The 23143-nt window shown below is 43.3% G+C and overlaps 1 protein-coding gene across 1 annotated transcript; it reads left to right on the top strand.

Annotated features, from left to right (window-relative positions):
• Positions 1-12166: 12166 nt before the first annotated feature.
• LOC140105672 (calcium homeostasis modulator protein 1-like) lies at positions 12167-22271 on the top strand. Its single transcript, XM_072129675.1, has 2 exons — positions 12167-13018; positions 21293-22271. The coding sequence occupies exons 1-2, from the start codon at positions 12470-12472 to the stop codon at positions 21770-21772; spliced, it is 1029 nt and encodes a 342-aa protein (XP_071985776.1). The 5' UTR covers positions 12167-12469; the 3' UTR covers positions 21773-22271.
• Positions 22272-23143: the final 872 nt, after the last annotated feature.

The raw sequence follows: 23143 nt of genomic DNA on the forward strand, positions 1-23143 counted from the left end.
GGTTCCCTTTAAGGGCACCCGACTTACAGACAACCCATAGTTACAGACAGACCCCTCTGACCTCTGGTGAAGCTTTCTGAATGCTTTACTATAGTCCCAGATTGCAATAATCAGCTGTAAGGTGTCTGTAATGAAGATTTATTGATAATCCTGGGTCCCATGACAGCAAAAAATGTTTAAACTCGAATTGTCACTGGGGTCAAAATTTTTTTTGTCTGGATCTACAATTATAAAATATACAGTTTCAACTTACATACAAATTCAACTTAAGAACAAACCTCCGGACCCTATCTTGTACGTAACCTGGGGACTGCTTGTATATAGTTTTGTTTTGAAGAGAGCGAGTATGAGCATACAATGCTTCCTTTGCAGCTGTACAATTCAATGACTCTGTTTGAATGGGCAGTGCACACATCACTGTGGTCATTCATCTAGCAAATATTTTACAGAGACAGAGTGATTATTTTGAAAACATTATTCCCAATATTTGTGCGAATAAATCTACCATCAAAATCAAGCTTGATAAACCAGGGACACCTACTTATAGATCCAGACACCATGACTGTGGTAATCTTCTTATATTTGTTATCCATTGCCTCTTCCTTTCTAAAATGAACTTTCTAAATTATGCTAATGAGCCTGAAAGGCTACTGAGGTGGTTCCCAGAGCCTTTCCTGTGCAGATTCACTGGATGTTACAGTGAGCAAGGAGCACTTCCCCCTCCTATTGTGTGATGAAACCTCCTGAGCTGCATTTAGATTACATCAGGCAGAGGGAGGAGGAATGCAGAGAAGAGAGGGGAAACATTATAACAGCCTGTGAATCTGCAGCACGGAAGGGCTCTGAGAACCGCCTCAGCGCTTTACAGGCTCATTAGCATCATTTTAAGTTGAGTTTAGAAGTAAAGAGGCCACTGATAACAATTGTAACAAGTTGACACAGGCACGATGACTGAATCTATGAGTAAGAGTCCCTGGTTTATCATGATGGATTTTGATAGTAAATTTTCTTTAAGTCTTGTGAGGGTTGAGTGATAAAGATAAACTAATTACACTTATTAACCCTTTAAGGACACAGGCACAGCCACAGCCTTTTTTTCTTTTAATCTGACCAGTGTCTCTTTCGGTGGTGATAACTTTTCAACACTAGCTTATCCCAGTGATGTGTCATGAGAAAACAATCTCAACATGGTTTATGTTAGTAGTATAATTTTGCTAGTATGATTTTCAGTTAGGTTTTTTGGGGGTAAAAATTCAAATGTTCTACTTTTACTACAAAAAGTCTTACCACAGTTTTGTAGAAAACTTTTGCAGTTTGTCCCCTTTCATAACTTTTTTTTGCATTTGCTTGTCTTTTACAAATGTACACAACAAAACAGAATGGAAAATACAGAGGGCGGCGTCTCACGACAAGTGAATAATGAGGGTCCCAGAGTGGGGCTGCTCACCTTGCTGTTTCTTGGGCGGAAGCAAAACATAACAACTTGGAACTGGAAAAGGTTTTCCGATGATCCTCAGTAGTTGTCAATGGAACGTAGTCAAAACCATGTGCTACAATCTGCCGATAGCCCAAAATAGGGCCGAACACCCCAAAAGACACGGAGTCCCGGAGAGAATATGGAATACAACAGAGTGGGCAAAATAGGAACTGGCAAACATAGGCCAGACCTATTGTGCCTGCTTTCAGCGCCTATAGGTCGGGCCTATGTTTGCCAGTTCTTATTTTACCCACTCTGTTTTATTCCATTTTACAAATGTAAGAAGGTTTATAGTTTTAGAAGCAAGTTCTTTTTTCAAGAGATTTGAAAATTATATATATATTTTTGGTGACCAATTTAGTTTGGAAGTGCCTTTTAGAGACATTTTATGAACTTAACATCTCAAACTATTCAAATCAACATTTGGGAAGCATGTTAAACCTTCAAAGGAAACCTACCACCACAGATCTACTTATTAAGGTAGATCAGCTGGTAGGTGCCTCCAATGTATGTAAGGATAGCGCTTTTAAGGGCTAATCCTTTAGTCCCCTTTATTTTTTTTTAATCTTTAATTGTGGTAATATGCTAATTTACCAGAGAGGCTATTGGGGAGTGGAGTAGCGGGAGCTGAGGATACACGGCGCTACTCCACTCCCCAGTAGCCTCCTTGATCCTTCTTCCCAGATATCCGCACCGTGTAGCCTCAGCTCCGGCTACTCCACCCCCAAGTAGCCTCTTTGGTAAAATAGAATATTACCACAATTAAAGATTAAAAAAGATAAAGGACTAAAGGATTAGCTCTTAAAAAGGCTATCCTTACATACATTAGAGACAACTACCACCAGATCTACCTTAATACTTTCACAGGAATCAAAGATGGATTGGAAATTCTGACATTTCAATTCTCATTTAGCCCCAAAATTGACACATTCATAGGGTATTTGAAGTAAAAATAAACCACAACATTTTGGGGCTGTTTCTTCCAAGTACGGCAATACCTCACATGTGGCTGTTAACTGCTGTTTCAGCGCACAGCGATGTGCAGAAGGGAATTAGTCCTATTGGGTTTTTGGCAGGTCGATTTGGCTACAAATATTTTTAGGTGCCACAACATATTTGCACAGCCGCTCAAGTACCAGTACAATAGAAAAACCCCACAGATGACACTGGTGTGGAAACTACACCCCTCAAAGAATTTATCTAGGGTTGTGGTGAGCATTGTAACCCCTGGGATGCTGGCAAAAATTTAATACAAAGTAAATGGTGCAGAGTAAAAATAGAATTTATTCTCAAATATGCCAACTTAGTGCCAAATGTATTTTGCCCAGCCCATATCACCAGGGCCAAACACATCAAAATCATTATGCGAGATTTCCCCGAGTACTGCAATATGGCAGAGCTCAGAAGGGAAGGAGCTAAATTTAGCTTTTGGAGCTCCATATCGTGTTAGCAGAGCCTCTGAGGTGCCAATACAATAGAAACTCCCAAGAAGTTACACCATTTTGGAAAAGACACTCTTTAAAAGTTGTAGTGAAAATTTTAACCCCAAAGATGCTCACCAAAATGTAATGCAAAGTGAATGGTGCAGAGTACTTTACCATTCTGAAAAGTGCCATTTTAGTGCTAAATGTATTTTGCCCAGCTAATGCCACATATGTGGGTATCTACAGGCTGGGCACATGGAAGGGGTCAGAAGGGAAGGTGCGGAATGCAGCATTATGTATAGGCTATAAAGAATACATTGGGTAAATCATGCAGTAAATTAAAAAATTTTGTGGGCTCACTTACAATAGTACTTGTGCTCCCCCTTCCTGGTCTCCAAAAATCAAATGTTTTATTACCACCTCTTGAAACTCCAAGAAATTTCCTCTCTGGTTTTCACATCGATGTCACAGGTACGCATTATACAGTGTTATCTGCATGATGTCCACGGTCAGCTTCTTGTACCACACCCTCAATTTTCGTTCAGCGTTACAAGGCTGAAGCACATGGTCCGAAGTCAACCCCTTCCATGTACCTATTGTAGTCCAAAATGCAGCTAAGTTTGGGGACTTCTGTACTGGTACCTCGTACTGCGACAGGGGTTTTGATGCGGAAATGTATTATTGTTAATACAAGGTCGTCTCTCTTGTCCTTGTACTTAATACACAATACAGAGTCGCTGCATTGTGAACGACTCTCGGTTTTTCTTGGTTAATATGGGAGGACAAATAAAATGGACACTGGTGCCCACCAGCAGATTACGTATTAAAGGCAATAAAACTTTACGTTTACAATGATATATGTTTTGCGGGTCATGATTTTCGCTGACCTGAAAAAAACATGGCGTGCTGTACGACCTCCTCCAAACACGCCATGCACTGCTACCTCCTCCAAACACGCCATGCATTGCTACCTCCTCCAAACACTGCGCGCACTGCTACCTCCTCCAAACACGCCATGCATTGCTACCTCCTCCAAACACTGCGCGCACTGCTACCTCCTCCAAACACGCCATGCACTGCTACCTCCTCCAAATACTGCGTGCACTGCTACCTCCTCCAAACACTGCGTGCACTGCTACCTCCTCCAAACACGGCGTGACCTATTCTTACTCTCCTACTATTCCTTCTCCTATCACAGAGTACTACTTACATGGCACAATGAAAAGAGCGTCCAATGTAAGTAAGTACTACAACAGCGCACTTAAAAGTGCGGTTTGGGGGGGGGCAGATGATGAGGTAGTATACAAGAAGATGACGACTCAGATGGAGAGAGATAACACAGTGGGAATACACAGGGAATGCAAAAGAAGTAGAATGATGGGTGTAATAGAGTTTTATGCAGAACCGGAAAGATCACTAAGTATTCCACTGTCCAACAACACCAAACACAGAATTGACACATTAGAGAGCGGTGGGAAAACTTAGATCTGCCCCCTCCCAGTCATTGATCACTGTTATTGACCAGTCTGTATGGCGCCAGCACTGGGCATACCTGACCAAGTGCCAGGGCCCAGAGCTGCTGGGGGGGCTCACATAGGCTGTACATAAGGGCTGTATATATTGAATCCATAGGGTGTAAGAGGGCTTAAATGAAATAAATAAAATAACCATAAGGGGGCTGTTTGGTATGATAGAATAGGGAATATTTTATAGAACAGGAGACTGATTTGGTTTCTGAATTTTTAATGCTGCCACGTGAGTGCACTGCAGTGGGGCCCACTGAGGCTCTGTCACCCAGGAGCCTACTGAAATCCGGAACCAACCCTGTCCAATGGCAAATGGCAGTGATTGACATCGCAGGACCAACAGATTGGTGCTGTGATGTCAGAGGGGGAATGTCCCCTCTTAATCCCGGCATTCCTTTTTCCCGGTTTTTCATTTACACGGGCCGCACCATTGACGGATATATCAGTTACAGCATACTTGATAATGTATCCACTTTGATTGCGTTCAGATTTCTGCAGTCTTTCAAGGAGACATTGGTGCTGATCGAACTGCACATCACAGAGCATCAGGGAACAATGTACCAATAATGCCCATGTTTGCCATTGATGGGCACAACCCAAACATCAAACACAGTTACTATAAACACTGGAAGCTTTAATGTGGGCAGACGTTTGTTTCGAGTTAAAAGATCCACTACAAAGCAATGTTATATACTTTGTTATATACTAGAAATGAACTACTTTATTACTGGGATGTAAAATCCCAGGATTACAAAATAGATTATAAACATTTTATTTATTGTTGAATATTTAATTATTAAAAGATCTCATTAGAAGATAAAAGGCCATTTTGGTCAGATCAGGTAGAATTTTTCATGCTATTTTAAAGGGAATCTGTCAGCAGAAATTGACCTAATAAACCACTACCAGTATGTTGTCAAGCAGCTGAGATCATGTTTCTTATATGACCCAGTGTGGTGGAATCATCCAGAAAATCAACTTTGAAGTGAGATGTGAATGGTTATATAAAGTCAAGGAGCCAGAGAGTTGAAGTCTGAAGTCAAGCTCTTCCTGCCTCAAAACACTCCTTTACTGTAATTGATGCTCCTGTATCCAGAGAAATTACCAACCAGATCTCCAGAAGTGTGGTGCCCCATATCAATCATAGTGTAGGAAGCATTCTGAGGTGGAAAGATCTTGACTTCAGGACTAAACACTCCGCCTCCATGACTTTAAAATGGTTCCATACATCTCACTTCAAAAATTATTTTCTGGATGGTGCCACCACACAAGGCCATGAAAGAAACAAACTAGAAGGTGTTAAGCTGTTTTACAACAAAATGGTTCCTTCTTTAACAATCTTGTTTAAGAATCCCAGGTTATGTAAAAATAACCTTGCTGCATACCTTTGATTCAGCTGATTTATATTTGCTCAGCAGTGAAGTCAACAGTAGACTGTGAATGGTTATTGTGATGTCACCGGTAAGCCTCTGTATGCCAGGGAGTGAGGACAATGGTAATCATAAGCTTTTATGTTTTTTTATGCTTAAGAAACAAAAATATTCAATCTCAGACACTTTTAAGTACAGGGTTGATCTGCAATGAGGACAAATCAAAAATGCTTTGAATTGCCTATTGCTGTTGTGCATATATCTTTCTATGGCTCTTGTAAGAATATCAAGAGTATAGGCATAGATAATGAGTTATGAATAGATAGATGAATGCAGTGATTTCACGTGAACAGATACATACATGGGGTAGACGGTGCAGATGTAACAGGACCTTATCACTGTGGTCAAATGACATGAAGCGCTGAATACTTAGGAGAGGCATGGGACATGGGGAGAAGTAGATGGGAGGGGTTGGCTAAGCACTACATGCCCTGATGCAAGGTAATATAACATAAAGTTGATTTTATAGGGATGTAAGGGAAATAAAAATAAAATATTTTTGAATAAAAATTAAAATTCAAAATTAAATACAAAATAAAAATCAAACATTGTCTCTCTCTTTTCAAGCATTACATAATGTCACCCCATTGAGCTACACTTTACCTTCATTACATAACCCGGCATACTAGCTAATGCTTCCCAGGCACCTTAGCTAAACAAGAGAATCGGAAATGTATAATATCCATGCAAACAGCAAAGAGGTTTATGAAAATGACCATGGATTCCAGAACATTCTCAGCAATTTGTTTAAAACAAGTATTAAAAGTTGCTGTGTCACAAGTGCTGTCACACCCGCGCCTGGGGGACTAGAAAAGTGCTACAAACAACCAAGACAAAAGTGTGTTTTTACAAATGTAGTTTGGTTATAAAACACTCTGTGCAACTTGCTGATGGACATGACTTTTGTTGCCCTCTTCTAACCTAAAACCACAAGGAAGAACTATACAATTGGGTCTGGCAACTTGATTTTATCTTTATGACGTGAGTGCATGTCTGGGATGGGGAGTTCTTTATCACATCTCAGATTACATTCGTAATTTGCAGATTGCACGGGTTAGGGGCTCAGCATCGGCACCACTCCCTACTGTAGACTACTTATAATTATGGGCAGCCATTTGTTACATAAATTTCTACTATTATTTTCAAAATTCAAGCATTTTCAAGACATTGTCAAGCAACCCACCTCTTGAGTCAGGGGCTCACCCGTGATCCTCTGTGTGCCCCAGCGCCCCACTGCTGTATCTTACTTCTTCCCATCTGGCAGCCGTGCGCACGTGTTCCCGTGTCCTAAGGTGCGCGCCGGCTTCAGAAGATTTAACGGCCCAGCGAACTGCTGATTAGTGCTGACTCTTTTCAGAAAGTGGATAAAAGCCAGCCTCTCCCAGCATTCCCTGTCGGTTCTTGCGCTAGTGTTTGGATTTCCCGTTGCGACCCTGAATTTGATTCTGATTCTGTTCCGCCTACCTTGACCTTCTGCTCTGCCTCTGACCTTGAACTATTGCCACTTGTCTTGGCCTCCTGTCTGTACCCGACCACGAACTCGCCTTCCGACTCTGTACTTCACCTTGGCTGCCGCCGCGGACAATAGATGAAGGACAAGGTTCAATACTATAAACGAATGTATTCAAGTAGACAATCCTCATCATGCTCTAAAGAGTAAGGACCCTTTATGGTATCGGCAGCCCATATGTGTAGTGATGGTTCTCTACGTGTTTAGTTTATCTCAGAGAAGGAAACAGAATTTGGAAAAGCAGCAAGAATTAAGCTCATTACAATGAACGATGTGGGCAACCAGACAAACAAGATTTGAAAGGTTGTTGGAACATTGCAGTAAAGTGATTACTATCACCATCTGCAACTCACACAACAAAAATGGGTATTTTGTAGTCAAATGATGGCAAATTATTTGGATATATAAACACTTTATGATCAGTGAAGTGATTATCAGAATCTGTGAAGGCCTCAGAAATTAGAACCATCATAAATTGAAGTTAAATCCATCAGAAGTGAGGAGAATCTTAGTGAATGAAACATATATTTCTACAGACTAAGTATAAATTAGATTAGTTCGGGTAGCGGTCATCTAAGGCAGTGATTTTCAACCTTCTTTGAGCCGCGGCACACTTTTTATACTTAGAAAATCCTGGGGCACACCACCAACCAAAATAGCACAAAATGACACTAAAACAGTCATATTATACATATAGCTATTAATATAGATTCTACATTTATTTTACTCACTCAGTGTGAAACCTGGGCCTGTTTCGATAAACACAAAAGGGATATCCTGGCAGGAATGGTGGAAAGACACACACAAAGCTCTTCCTCAACAGTTCTCAGTTTCTCCCTGTTTTTAGTATATGGTGCTGATTATTATGTGGCTCATATACTGCAAAATAAAGGGGTACAATGAGAGGTACTATGGCCATGAGGCCAGGGTACAAGTGCCAGCTCATATACTCAGCATATGAGCTGGTACTTGTAGTACTCCAGCCTCATGACTATAGTATTTCTCATTGTTATATGCAGTATACTGCCGGAGTACTAAAAGTACCAGCTCATATGCTGAGTATTCTGCCAACAGTTCATATACTCAGGCAAAAGCTCATATAGTCAGCATTATTGGTGGGCATTACCTTGGCGGTGGGCAAATGCGAGAGTCTCTCCGCTCTCAGGATGATGCGCCGGCCTCGGTGACATCATTTTGTCGCGCGAGGTTCAAAGCTTGCACATGTGTTATTGTACACGTCTCCTACATTGTAAGAAGCCGTGACTGCGCATCGCTGGGAAACAAAACACAGGGGGCACCATAGTTTGGGGAACTTTACCCGCGGCACACCCGACCATGTGTCGCGGCACACTGGTTGAAAATCACTGATCTAAGGATTCAAATTTGTGGAGATTAACTAAAGGAAGGATCTTGTACTTTCCTCTAAAAGATAAATGATTCTCCCTGGACCACATCACCAGACATTGTTTTTATAATAAATACAAGATTAGAGGTGATACACGCTAGTATCAGACAAATAAAATCCTCAAACGTTTTATCACTGCTGGTAGTCATTGAGGGAAAAAGCAGATGACTGGTTGGGCACCGGAACAACAACATGTCCCTTAGGCAGTGAGGAGCCAACCAAGATCATAAATCTCACATCATACACACAATAACCGTGAACTCTTCTAGGAATGCTATCTGCCCCATGGCCTTTTCACACATACTGATCTTAAAATTTTATACACGTCATTTCCAGATACCATTCAGAGCCTCTCAGCTACCATGCCCTCTAACCTTCAAAAATCTATAATTTTTTTTTTATTTTTACACGTAAAGAGCTGTGTGATGGCTTGTTTTCTGTGTAACAAATTGCACTTAATAGTGATTGTATTGAATATTCCATGCCGTGTACTGGAAACGGAGAAAAAAATCCAAATGTAGTGTAAATGGTGAAAAAACGCATTTGCGCAGTTTTCTTGTGGGCTTGGATTTTACGGTTTTCACTGTGCGCCCCAAATGACATGTCTACTTTATTCTTTGCGATTACGCGGATACCAAATTTGTAAAGGTTTTATAATGTTTTCATACATTTACAAAAATTAAAACCTCCTGTAAAAAATGGTTTTTTTTTATTTTGCCAACTTCAGTGTATCACAAAAAAACAATCATAGCTGTGTAACTTTAATGACCTCTGGACCTGTGTAAACAACAGCCCCACAGTAAACAAGCTTCCTATAAAATGACAGTAAGCAGAGATCTAGAAATCCACTAGGAATTGATATAGAAAGTACATTGGAAATTTGTCAATTTTTATGGTACAAAAAATAACACTTAAAAGTGGGTATGGAAACTGTTCAGACTCCTTAATTCTTTGTTTCATTGCAGCCAATTGGTAAAATCAATAGTTCTTTTTTGCCCGTTATGTGCACTCTGCCCCAATCTTTAGAAAAAAACAGAAATGTAGATATTTTTGCTAATTTATTAAACAACAAAAAATATCACATGTTCATTAGTATTCAAACCCTTTGCTCAGTATTGAGTAGAAGCAGCTTTGGAGCTGGTGCAGCCAGGAGACTTCTTGGGAATGATGCATCAAGTTTTTCACACATGGATTTGGGGATCCTTTGTCTCTTCCTGGCAGATCCTCTCCAGTTCCCTGGGGTTGGATGGTGAACATTGGTGGAAGCCATTTTCCAGTCTCTCCAGAGATGCACAATTGGGTTTAGGTCAGAGCTCTGGCTGGGCCAGTCAGTAATGGTCACAGAGTTGTCCTGAAGCCTCTGCTTTGTTATTTTAGCCGTGTGTATATGGCCAGTGTTTTGTTTGAAGGTGAAACTTCAGCCCAGTCTGAGGTCCAGAGCTCTGGAAGAGGTTATCATCCATGATATCTCTGTACTTGGCCGCATTCATCTTTCTTTCAATTACAACCAGACGTCCTGCCCTTGCCCCCCCCCCCCATAGCATGATGCTGCCACCACAATGTGTCACTGTAGGGATTGTATTTGGCAGGTGATGAGCAGCGCTTGGTTTTCTCCACACATACCGCTTAGACCCACATGAGTGCTCACAGTGCCACAATGCACTTCTATGCCAGCCGTATGCTGGCTGCAGTTGGTATGGCTAGCAAACTATCGCCATAAACCATCGCGTGAAAGGAGACTTAAGGTATATATACAGATGTGAATGAAAACCTGTATATAGGTTATGAGCTATTGAAATTTTGCAACATTACCTCTGGAAATTTGCAATGCGTTTACTATTGCAGATTTCATTTAACGATTTATGTAAACTTTCTGCAGTTAAAGGTAACATAAATGAATATGTTTAAAGGGAACCTACCACCCCGATTCTACCTATAAAGGTAGAAGGGGTGGTAGGTGGATGGATAGGACGTGAGGATAGCCCTTTTTTGAGCTAATCCTCACGTCCCGGGTGTCTTTTAGAAAACTTTATTTCAGGTATATGCTAAATTTTTTATGCGGCTTTTGGGGCGTGGAGTAGCCAGACATGAGGCTACTAGTCGCAGCTACTCCACGTCCCAGTAGCCACGTTACTCAGTCTACCAGGTAATCTTTGGCGCGCAGCTCCTGGTACCTGTGCGCCCTCGTCTGGGTCCCCTGAGTTCTGCGCATGCACAGAACGCAGGCCTTCGGCTGCGCGGCCGCGGCTCCGGGGCCGGAACTACTGCGCATGCGCAGTAGCCGGGGGACTCGGACGAGGGAGCGCAGCTACCAGGAGCTGCGCGCCGAAGATTACCTGGTAGGCGGAGTAACGTGGCTACTGGGGCGTGGAGTAGCCGCGACTAGTAGCCTCATGTCCGGCTACTCCACGCCCCAGTAGCCACATAAAAAAAATTAGCATATACCTGAAATAAAGTTTTCTAAAAGACACCCGGGACGTGAGGATTAGCCCAAAAAAGGGCTATCCTCACGTCCCATCCATCCACCTACCACCCCTTCTACCTTTATAGGTAGAATCGGGGTGGTAGGTGCCCTTTAAGTTAGTATCTACAGCTTAGGTCAGTTTCTGAAGGGGAGATTTACACTGTGGGCAAGAAGTCAGTCATTCACATTGCTCATATTGTAAAATGCTGAAAGTTTGCTACATATAATTTTGCAACAGAAAATCTGCTGCATATTCTCACTGAGCAAACTTACAAATGAATGGGTTTTCCAAGCTAAAAAGATTATGCATAACTTATACATAGGTCCCCTAATATCAGATCAAAAGGAGCTAAAACCACTTAAGCTTCTGCAAATCAGCTGTTCACATCAACTTATACACAAAGAATAGAACAGCTCCATTCTTTGCTTAGTGGTCAGACAAGGTTACTGCAGTTTAGCAGTTATTGAGCCATCTATGGGAGCTAGGCTGCAGTAATTTAGTTCAGCCACTGCACAGAGAATGGCGCTTGTCTGCTTCTATTCAATTTGCTGTTTATCAGCTGCTGAAAACTGCTGACCTGATGTGATGCAGGACCACCAAGTTTTGATATTCATGATCTATGCCTAAAAAGTAAAAGTAATAGCATTTAGTAGAAATTATTTAGTTATAATAAACATAATAAAGTAAGTATAAAACACTTGTTTAACCATTATAACCGTGGACCCTTCAAGACATAATTGTTTACCTCCTTTTAAACAATAAAACTAATTTAGGGCAGAGTGGAAGTAAAGAACAAGTCATTCCGTGGCTAGTTTTCTGCTCCCTGGGCAATGGTGAGATGACATGATTGTCAGCAAACTCCATCTAGATTTTGCATAGGTGTGTTGAAGGTTGGGCTTCTCTCTGTGGGAGTGAAGACGTCACAGAAACATATGCAAACAACTTCACATGTAACAGGTTTCAGAGAAAAGCTGATATTGTATATTCACTGCAGAAGAGACTAAACTTGTATTTAATTTTCTATAACCACAGAGTAGGATTTTTTTTTTTTAAACAAACCTTCACGCATCATCAACCGGACAGAAGAGAAGAACTTGAAAGAATAGAAAAGGACAGAAGACTTCTGAACAGGTACAACATTGTATTCTCCAGTACTGCTCCTTACATCACAAGGACAGTATACGATCACCATCATTTGAGTGCAACAAGGGAGGTAATAGAAAAGCCTAAAGATGGATAAATTTCGTATGATCTTTCAGTTTCTGCAAGCCAACCAAGAATCATTCATGAATGGAATATGTGGGATTATGGCACTTGCGAGTGCCCAGCTATACACAACATTTGACTTCAATTGCCCTTGCCTTCCGAGCTACAACATGTCCTATGCCATGGGTGTTATGTGTGTACCGCCAGTTGTATTATTTTTACTGGGATTTGTTATGAACAATAACGTCTCCATGCTGGCAGAGGAATGGAAGAGACCGACGGGCATGCGGCAGAAAGATGCAGCTGTACTACGATATATGTTCTGCTCAATGACGCAACGTGCATTAATCGCTCCCGCTGTATGGATCTCGGTGAGCTTATTACATGGTGAATGCTTTATATGCGCCTTTAGCACATCAGTACCTGTAGATAAACTGGGGAACATGACAGGGGTCACCCTGTCTGAGAAGGAAATTAAGCGGATACTTGCAAGGATCCCCTGTAAGGACATTTACGATGGACATGATATCATCCCACAAGAAGTGGCATCAAGGTATCTACGCTGTATCTCACAGGTAAGACATTATATATGATACTATGTGACAGGATGGGAAATCACCTTCCTCATTAACCTGATGCTTACTGGTACAGGTACCAGATAAAAACTCTCCATGTTATAAGCAAAGATACATAATGCAAATACTCAGCAAACAACGATTGCAAAATTATGTTCTAGGCACTTTGATGTTAATGTATACCCCTAATATTTCCTGATCCTATAGGACCATCATCCAGGAAACTTTAGCTACCGTATATACTCGTGTATAAGCCGAGTTTTTCAGCACAAAAAATGTGCTGAAAAACCTCGCCTCGGCTTATACATGAGTCAATGCTTAAAAAAAAAAAATTAATACTCACCCTCCGGTGTCCGCGATGTTCGCCGCGGCTCCCCTGTGTCTCCTATCTTCTCTAGCCGGCAGAGTCGCGTCCATGCGATCTGCCGGCCGTTGCACACTGTAATGCAGCGCTGTCGCCGCTGATGACAGAGAAGATAGAAGAGTGAAGAAGCCGCCGGGAGCCGCGATGGGGATTGGAAGCCGCCGGGAGCCGGGAGGAACATGGGGGACACCGGAGGGTGAGTATTAAGTTTTTTTTTTATCTGTATGCTACACGGGGGCAGGCTGTATACCGATGGGGACAGTGCTGTATACCGATGGGGGCAGTGCTGTATACCGATAGGGGCAGTGCTGTATACTGCAAGGGAGCAGGCTGTATACTGCAAGGGGGCAGCCTGTATACTACTGGGGACAGGCTGTATACTACTGGGGGCAGTGCTGTATACTACTGGGGACAGGCTGTATGCTACATGGGGGCAGGCTGTATGCTACATGGGGGCAGGCTGTATGCTACATGGGGGCAGGCTGTATGCTACATGGGGGCAGGCTGTATGCTACATGGGGGCTGGCTGTATGCTACATGGGGGCTGGCTGTATGCTACGTGGGGACTGGCTGTATGCTACGTGGGGGCTGGCTAGCTGTATACTACACCCTTGGCTTATACTTGAGTCAATATGTTTTCCCAGTTTTCTGGTAAAATTAGGGGGTCTCGGCTCATATTCGGGTCAGAAATTAATTATATGCATATGAGTTTTTGTATCTAAGCCAGGGGTCTCAAACTCATTTTTACCAGGGGCCACATCAGCCAAATGTCTTTAAGCTTAACTGTTACGCGAACTGTTTAACAGTTACATTTATACAGTATTACCATCACAATCAGCCCTTTAAAGATAACCAGAAAGCTCAGGTCACACTGCTGCCCCAGTAGCCAAGCCACAGTGCTGCCCTAGTAGTCATGTCACCATGTTTCTCTATCGGCCAAGTGCCAGAGCTCCCCCAGTGGAAAAGTGCCACCTCCTCACCGGTAGCCAAAATCACAGCGCTCCCCCCAGTAACCAAAGTCACAGCGCTACCCCCGGTAACCACGTCACGGCGCTACCCCCGGTAATCAAGTCACGGCGCTCCCCCCAGGAACCAAGTCACGGCGCTCCCCCCCAGTAGCCAAGTCACGGCGCTGCCCCCAGTAGCCAAGTCACGGCGCTGCCCCCAGTAGCCAAGTCACGGCGCTGCCCCCAGTAGCCAAGTCACGGCGCTGCCCCCAGTAGCCAAGTCACGGCGCTGCCCCCAGTAGCCAAGTCACGGCGCTGCCCCCAGTAGCCAAGTCACGGCGCTGCCCCCAGTAGCCAAGTCACGACGCTGCCCCCAGTAGCCAAGTCACGGCGCTGCCCCCAGTAGCCAAGTCACGGCGCTGCCCCCAGTAGCCAAGTCACTGCGCTGCCCCCAGTAGCCAAGTCACGGCGCTGCCCCCAGTAGCCAAGTCACGGCGCTGCCCCCAGTAGCCAAGTCACGGCGCTGCCCCCAGTAGCCAAGTCACGGCGCTGCCCCCAGTAGCCAAGTCACGGCGCTGCCCCCAGTAGCCAAGTCACGGCGCTGCCCCCAGTAGCCAAGTCACGGCGCTGCCCCCAGTAGCCAAGTCACGGCGCTGCCCCCAGTAGCCAAGTCACGGCGCTGCCCACAGTAGCCAGGTTATGGCGCTGCCCCCAGTAGCCAAGTCACGGCGCTGCCCCCAGTAGCCAAGTCACGGCGCTGCACCCAGTAGCCAAGTCACAGTGCTCCACCCCAGTAACCAAGTCACAGTGCTCCACCCCAGTAACCAAGTCACAGTGCTCCACCCCAGTAACCAAGTCACAGCGCTCTCCCCAGTAACCAAGTCACAGCGCTCTCCCCAGTAACCAAGTCACAGTGCTCCCCCAAATAACCAAGTCACAGTGCTTCCCCCCAGTAACCAAGTCAAGTCACAGTGCCCCCCCCCCAGTAACCAAGTCACAGTGATCCCCCCCAGTAACCAAGTCACAGTGCTCCCCCAAATAACCAAGTCACAGTGCTCCCCCCCAGTAACCAAGTCACAGTGCTCCCCCCCCCAGTAGCCAAGGCGCTGCACCCAGTAGCCAAGTCACAGTGCTCCACCCCAGTAACCAAGTCACAGTGCTCCACCCCAGTAACCAAGTCACAGCGCTCTCCCCAGTAACCAAGTCACAGTGCTCCCCCAAATAACCAAGTCACAGTGCTTCCCCCCAGTAACCAAGTCAAGTCACAGTGCCCCCCCCCCAGTAACCAAGTCACAGTGATCCCCCCCAGTAACCAAGTCACAGTGCTCCCCCAAATAACCAAGTCACAGTGCTCCCCCCCAGTAACCAAGTCACAGTGCTCCCCCCCCCCAGTAGCCAAGGCGCTGCACCCAGTAGCCAAGTCACAGTGCTCCACCCCAGTAACCAAGTCACAGTGCTCCACCCCAGTAACCAAGTCACAGCGCTCTCCCCAGTAACCAAGTCACAGTGCTCCCCCAAATAACCAAGTCACAGTGCTTCCCCCCAGTAACCAAGTCAAGTCACAGTGCCCCCCCCCCAGTAACCAAGTCACAGTGATCCCCCCCAGTAACCAAGTCACAGTGCTCCCCCAAATAACCAAGTCACAGTGCTCCCCCCCAGTAACCAAGTCACAGTGCTCCCCCCCCCCAGTAACCAAGTCACAGTGATCCCCCCCAGTAACCAAGTCACAGTGTTCCCCCCAGTAACCAAGTCATAGTGCTCCCCCCAGTAACCAAGTAACAGAGCTCCCCCAGGGGCCAAGTCACAGTGCTGCCCCAGTAGCCAAGTCACAGTGCTTCTCCAGGGGCCAAGTCACAGTGCTGTCCCAGTTGCCAAGTAACAGTGCTCCTCCAGTGGCCAAGTCCCTTTTGTCTGACTGTGCAACATTTTTCAGGGCTAAAACGGCTTGCAGAGGTACTTAAGAAGTGTGTGCACTGGGATTGAAGTGCACATGCCCCGTTTGTGGCGCAGCTGTGCTGGCTTCTCTGCAACATAAATTAGGGGGGGGGGTAGTCGGTACTAAAAAGATGGTGAACTCTGTTGGACCTGAACGGGAAAACGACACAAGCACGATATTAGGCGTACAATCTTAGTTAATCGCTGTACGGTGCATTATAGTCGGACAATTTGAACTCTGGTGACCCTGTAAGTAAATGTGCCACACTATGCTTCTCCAGTGACCAAGCCATGGCGCTGCCCCCAGTTGCCAAGGCTCTCCCCCAGTAGCCAAGGCAGGGCGCTCCCCCAGTTGCCAAGCCACGGCGCTCCCCAGTAGCCAAGCCACGGCGCTCCCCAGTAGCCAAGCCACGGCGCTCCCCCAGTAGCCAAGCCACGGCGCTCCCCCAGTAGCCAAGGCATGGTGCTCCCCCAGTAGCCTTTGTAAACTTTGTTTATTTGAATATCTGATCTTCTGATTGGATAATTTCAGTCTTTGATTTCACAAGGAGTATAAAGGAATAAAAAAATATAGCTGCTTTAAGAAGCATCACCCCACTTATCCATAGTTTGTGTGTGGTATAGCAGTTTAGCCCCTTTTACTTCAACTGAAATAAGCTGCAATCCAGGAGAAAACCAAGGAATAGGTGTGGGACAGTTTCTGAGGCTGGGAGAACTTGACTTCAGTGCTAAACTCCCCAACCCTGTAACTTTATACAGCCAACCGTGCCTGTCATGTACATCCAAGACTAGGTCTAATAGGCAGTCAGTAAAATGCTGACAGAAGTACCACAATGTATTGTAAAAGTTTATTGTAAAAATTACAATACTGTTGATACTGTTGCTGCTGTAAAGGATTAATACATTGGAATATTTATACTATTTTTACCATAAAAATAAAACCATTGTTAAATACTAATCTTACCAAAAAAGAAAACAAGCCCTTGTACGCCCATGCTGGAAAAAGATAAAAAAATTTGAAATTTGAGCAGTGAAAAAGAAAAAAAAAGTGCTGTGTCCTGAAGGCCATTTTAGGTCATGTCCTTAATGTGTTAATTGGGACCACCAAAATAAATATTGTGCATTTTTTATACGGTCAAATCTAAATTTGCACTGCCAAAATCACATTTGCACTGAGACAGATTCAATATATCTGCCCTATTGTTTCTTTCATTGCAAAAAAACAAAAAATAATGTTATGATGTGGCAAAAATGCATGTAATTTTGCTGCCTAATAACTAATCACCTACTTTTGGTTTCTGCATATTAGACAGGGTCAAAGAAATTATATACAGTCGAACTGCTGAAAGTGAATTGAATTGCAAAAAAATAATTTTAAAAAATTTAAAAATAAACAAAAAAGCCTTGCTCTGGAACAGCAAGCATCTTCAAAAAAAGGCTCAAACTGGTTTTACCAAGTATTATTGCTATCCCCTATCCACAGTGTTACAGTGGAACATTATTCATAACTGGAACCTCTGCTCTATTATTATATATATTACATATAGTGTAAATGGATACAGTATATACTGATAGCAGCCACTGATATTCTGTGGTGAGATGTCAGTGTGTACTGAAGCCATTGGGTCATTAATATATCAAAAGGCTTTGAACAGTAAGAAGCCACCATGAACCAGGTGTGAGATTCCCTGCACACTACTGGGGTCTATCCTGAGAGGGTCTTAGGGTGGAGTTATAAGGGGGTGGGCAGGGACTACACAAAGGGATATTTAAAGGAAACCTACCACCACAAATCTACCTATAAAGGTAGATCGGGTGGTAGGTGAATCAATGGGACGTGAGGATAGCCCTTTTAAGGGCTAATCCTCGCGTCCCCGCACTTTTTTTGAAACTTTTATTACCCTAATATGTAAATTTTGTTATGCGGCTACTGGGGTGTGGAGTAGCCGCATCTGAGGTTACACGAGGCGGCTACTCCACGCCCCGGTAGCCACTTTACCCCTCCTACTCACCATCTTCGGTGCGCAGCTGCTCGTAGCTGCGCGCCCTCATCCGACGATCCTGCCGTCTGCGCATGCGCAGAACAGCAGGCCCGCGCCTGCGCGGTCACTGCTCCGAAGCCGGGCTGCACAGGCGCGGGCCTGCTGTTCTGCGCATGCGCAGACGGCAGGATCGTCGGACGAGGGCGCGCAGCTACGAGCAGCTGTTTGCTGAAGATGGTGAGTAGGAGGGGTAAAGAGGCTACCGGGGCGTGGAGTAGTCGCCTCGTGTAACCTCAGATGCGGCTACTCCACGCCCCAGTAGCCGCATAACAAAATTTACATATTAGGGTAATAAAAGTTTCCATAAAAGTGCAGGGACACGAGGATTAGCCCTTAAAAGGGCTATCCTCACGTCCCATTGATCCACCTACCACCCGATCTACCTTTATAGGTAGATTTGTGGTGGTAGGTGCCCTTTAAGGTGGAAGAAGCAGAAATCAAGCTCTCTTGCTTCCTGGCCCCCACCTGGACGACTAGCACTTAAGGAACTTAACCCCTTAACGACTTGGCCTTTTTTAGTTTTTTCACTTCCATTTTTCACTCCCCACCTTCAAAAATCTATAACTTTTTTATTTTTCCACATAAAGAGCTCTGTTATGGCTTATCTTCTGCGTAACAAATTGCACTTCGTAGTGGCGGTATTTAATATTCCATGGCGCGTACTGGGAAGCGGGAAAAAAATTCCAAATGCAGTGAAAATGGTGAAAAAACACATTTGTGACGTTTTCTTGTGGGCTTGGATTTTACAGCTTTCACTGTGTGCCCCAAATGACAGGTCTATTTTATTCTTTGGGTTGCTACGTTTGTACAGGTTTTATAATGTTTTCATACATTTAAAAAAATTAAAACCTCCTGTACAAAAATTTTTTTTTTGATTTTGCCATTTCTGGCGCTAATAACATTTTCATACTTTGGTGTACAGAGCTGTGGGTGGTGTCATTTTTTGCGACTTTTGATGGCGTTTTCATTGCTATCATTGTTAGGACTGTAAGACCTTTTGATCACTTTTTATTAATTTTTTTATATTTTCCAAAATGGCAAAAAAATTTCATTTTTTACTTTGGACGCTATTTTCCGTTACGGGGTTAAATGCAGTGAAAAATCGTTATTATATTTTGATAGATTGGACATTTTCAGACGCGGCGGTAGCTAATGTGTTTATGATTTTTACTGTTTATTAATATTAATATCAGTTCTAGGGAAAGGGGGGTGATTTGAATTTTTAGGTTTTTTTAATATAATTTTTTTTTTTTACTTTTTTTTACTTTTACTGCAATATGCAGCAAAGACTTACCGGCTATGGAGAGGGCTCGGCCCGCGAGCCCTCTCCATGCACCGGGACCCGGCGCGCACTGTACTAGTACGGCGCGGGCCGGGAAGGGGTTAAGGAACCAGGTCATATATTGTGTGTGCTTTCTGTGTATGTATATAACTTTATAAGAGTAATTATAACATAGTACTTATAATAATATAGTAGACTTTATACGTGTACCTATAGATATTCCAGGTGTTATGTGTTTTACCATATATACATAGCTAAGTGTTTACAGTGAGTGTGTATATATTAGTGTAACTACATGTACATCCTGTACCCCATTCACACGTGGATCTGTGCCCTGCATGTGTATTGGAGGATTAGATATATAGATGCTATTGTGCATGAGTCTCTATATGTACATGTATGTGGTCAGGTATTGGATGTGACTCCTGCTTCAGGGTATATCCAGGAGCGGCTGTAGTGTTAGATTATATTGTATATACATACACATTACTGGGTCCAGAAGGGGCCAGGAAAAGAGGTTTGTGTGTAGTTGTGTTCTCTATGTATTTTGTATTGTATTTTATGTAGTTACTTTGTCACATGTATGTTGTTAGTAAAGTCTTTTTGTATATAAGTATCTGCGAGGGTTGTATGTTATTCCTGTGATATATGAAGGACTGGAGTAGGTGCTTATGGTAAATAGCACAGACTAAGGGGCTGGACAGAACCACTGAAACCTAGAGGAACTGAGGAAACCCAATCCCCAACCCCCCTTTATCACACATCATTATGATTGTGGGGGGTCCAACTTCTGGGAAGCCCACCGATAACGAGAAAAGATAATATTTTCAAATACTGAGATTGGGACCCCCATTCTTTCATACTGCGAGGGTCGGTTCTCGTGATTGGTGTGGGCCTCAAGAATCATATTGTTTTCTCCTAACCTGTAAATAATTTTTTTCCCCATCCCGTCATTTATTTTTAATAGACATTTAATTAACTTTCTTTTTTAATTTTTTTACAAGGTAGAATACAAAAATCATAGAAATTGCAATTTTACGGTATAAGCCGAGGTAACCTATTTTTGCCACAAAAAAAATGGGAAAACTTATATGGGCAGATTTATCAAACTGTCGGAAAGTCAAAATATTCCTGCTCCCCTTTAAAATTTTCATGAGCACTGGTAAACTGGTGATTGGTTGACATGGGCAACTAGAAATAGTCTGACTTTCAGACAGCTTGATAAAGCTGCCCAATTGACTCGAGTATAAGCCTAGGGTGAAAAATGCAGCAACTACTCTCTAATAAAATGTCCAGTAGCAGCCTCCCCTTATCAATAAAATGTACAGCAGAGTCCCCCTTTAAAAAGAAATGTCCAGCAGAGCCTTCTATTAAGGAAATGTCAAGCAGACCCTTGAGCCCTCCTTTAAGGAAATGTCCAGCAGAGCCCTCCTTTAAACAGAATGTCCAGCACTGCCGGAGATAAAATAATAAACCTAGCACTGACCCCTGGCATCCTCTTCTCGGCTGGCCTTCTAAGCTCAGCTCCATCTTCCTGGCAGCGCCAGAGGCACCAATTTTTTTATATACTCAAGCATAAGATGAGTGGAGCTTTTTCAGCACAAAAAACGTGCTAAGAAACTCAGCTTATACTCAAGTATATGCGGCAAATATAGTTATAAGTAAAATCCCATTTACATAACATTTCTTTTTTCTTTCCTTTAGGCGTTTGGCTGGACTTTTGTCCTGCTGATGACTTTTCTAGCCTTCCTTGTGAGAGCCATTCGACCCTGCTTTACCCAAGCAGCCTTTCTAAAAAGCAAATACTGGTCTCACTATATTGACATAGAAAGGAAACTATTCGATGAGACCTGCACGGAGCACGCCAAAAGCTTTGCAAAAATGTGCATTCAACAATTCTTCGAGAACATCAATCGAGATTTTAACATGGGGCATTCCCACCTATTGGAGAAGCCGGAGAAATCGGAGAAATCAGAGGAACAAGAAGAAGAGGATAAACTCCTAGGAGTCACCAGCCAGGGGACAATGAACACTCTGCTTAAGAACTGGCACAGATGTAAACCCCCTCTTAACCTGAATTCATATGAACATCAAAATGGAAATGGATGTATTAAAAATGACCACCAGTTTAATAATCTTAACGGACCAAAGAAGGAAATTGTAACTTATTACAGCAAAGTTTAATAAAAAAAAAAAATAATACAAAAATAGATGAATTATAAGCAGGCGACTAAGCTGCAAAAAACGGATACTGCCTTGAAGACCAATGGAAAGTTCTACAAGGATAAAAAAAGTAAGAACCTTCTCCAGTATAATTTCTATGGTGCGTTTATTATCAAGAGCATTTATACGTAAAACCAAAATACTGAAGGATGTTACAGATTTTGGAAACAACAGTAAGTTCGATCAAGCATAGGCAAGAGCTGTCAATTATCAGTGGGGCCTAGAAGATTCAAAGCGAATAGGACTTATAGTAGCAATAACCTCTTTGTAAAAGTTCAGCCATTGTAACCAATGGTTTTCAGTGGAAGAAGCTTTTTTAAAATGAGACATATTTTCATCAGTATTATAGAGAAGCATTCTGACTTGTGAAATATGACGTTTTGTGACTTGCTTTTCTCATGTTGGTGCCTGGACTAATTGTTTTTTTATTTAATTGTAAAGAAAACTATGAAGAACTTTTGGACAGATATTTGATGCAAATAAAAAATGATAGAAAAACTACCAGATGTTGTCAAATCAAAATCAGTTTTTTTAACTATTATATTTTGAAATTTATTTTGAAAGGGAAAAATGTATCAGATTTTGGTTATGTATTTAGTAGATTTGTAACTATGCTTACTGTCCAGCATATTGGAACTTAACAAAAGGGCAAGATATTTTTCTTTGCACTAGTTGATAAAGGTGAAGCTCAGATCATTAAGCATTTGTTAATTTGTCACTAAAGAGCCTAAATGGCAAATGGGGTACCATAACAATATAGTGGAGACACCAATATAAGGATACCAGTAAAAAAGTATATCGTAAAAAGTCCTCCATAACAGCGGTTCCAAACCACAAGGGCATTGAGCACCTGGTCCCATGCCACAGCCAAACTGTGGAGCAAAAAAAAAATACTTGTCCCCTTACTTGTATTTTTTTTCGCAGCTAAAAGGAAAAGGGCATTATGGGGGGACCTTTACTCGAAAGAGGGCATTTTATGAGGAGACTGCTGCAAGACAGTGGGCATTATATGGGGGAGGCTGCTGCAGGACAATGGCCATTATATGGGGGAGGCTGCTGCAGGACAATGGCCATTATATGGGGGAGGCTGCTGCAGGACAATGGTCATTATATGGGGGAGGCTGCTGCAGGACAATGGCCATTATATGGGGGAGGCTGCAGGACAATGGCCATTATATGGGGGAGGCTGCTGCAGGACAATGGCCATTATATGGGGGAGGCTGCTGCAGGACAATGGCCATTATATGGGGGAGGCTGCTGCAGGACAATGGCCATTATATGGGGGAGCTGCTGCAGGACAGTGGGCATTTTATGGGGAGGCTGCTGCAGGAC

This window comes from Engystomops pustulosus, chromosome 11 (assembly GCF_040894005.1).
Source record: "Engystomops pustulosus chromosome 11, aEngPut4.maternal, whole genome shotgun sequence".
Classification (NCBI taxonomy): Eukaryota; Metazoa; Chordata; class Amphibia; order Anura; family Leptodactylidae; genus Engystomops; species Engystomops pustulosus.

Coding starts and splice junctions, on each gene's coding strand:
- LOC140105672 (XM_072129675.1), top strand. CDS start 12,470: ATGGATAAATTTCGTATGATCTTTCAGTTTCTGCAAGCCAACCAAGAA. Junction 13,019..21,292: donor ATCTACGCTGTATCTCACAG/GTAAGACATTAT, acceptor TCTTTCCTTTAG/GCGTTTGGCTGGACTTTTGT.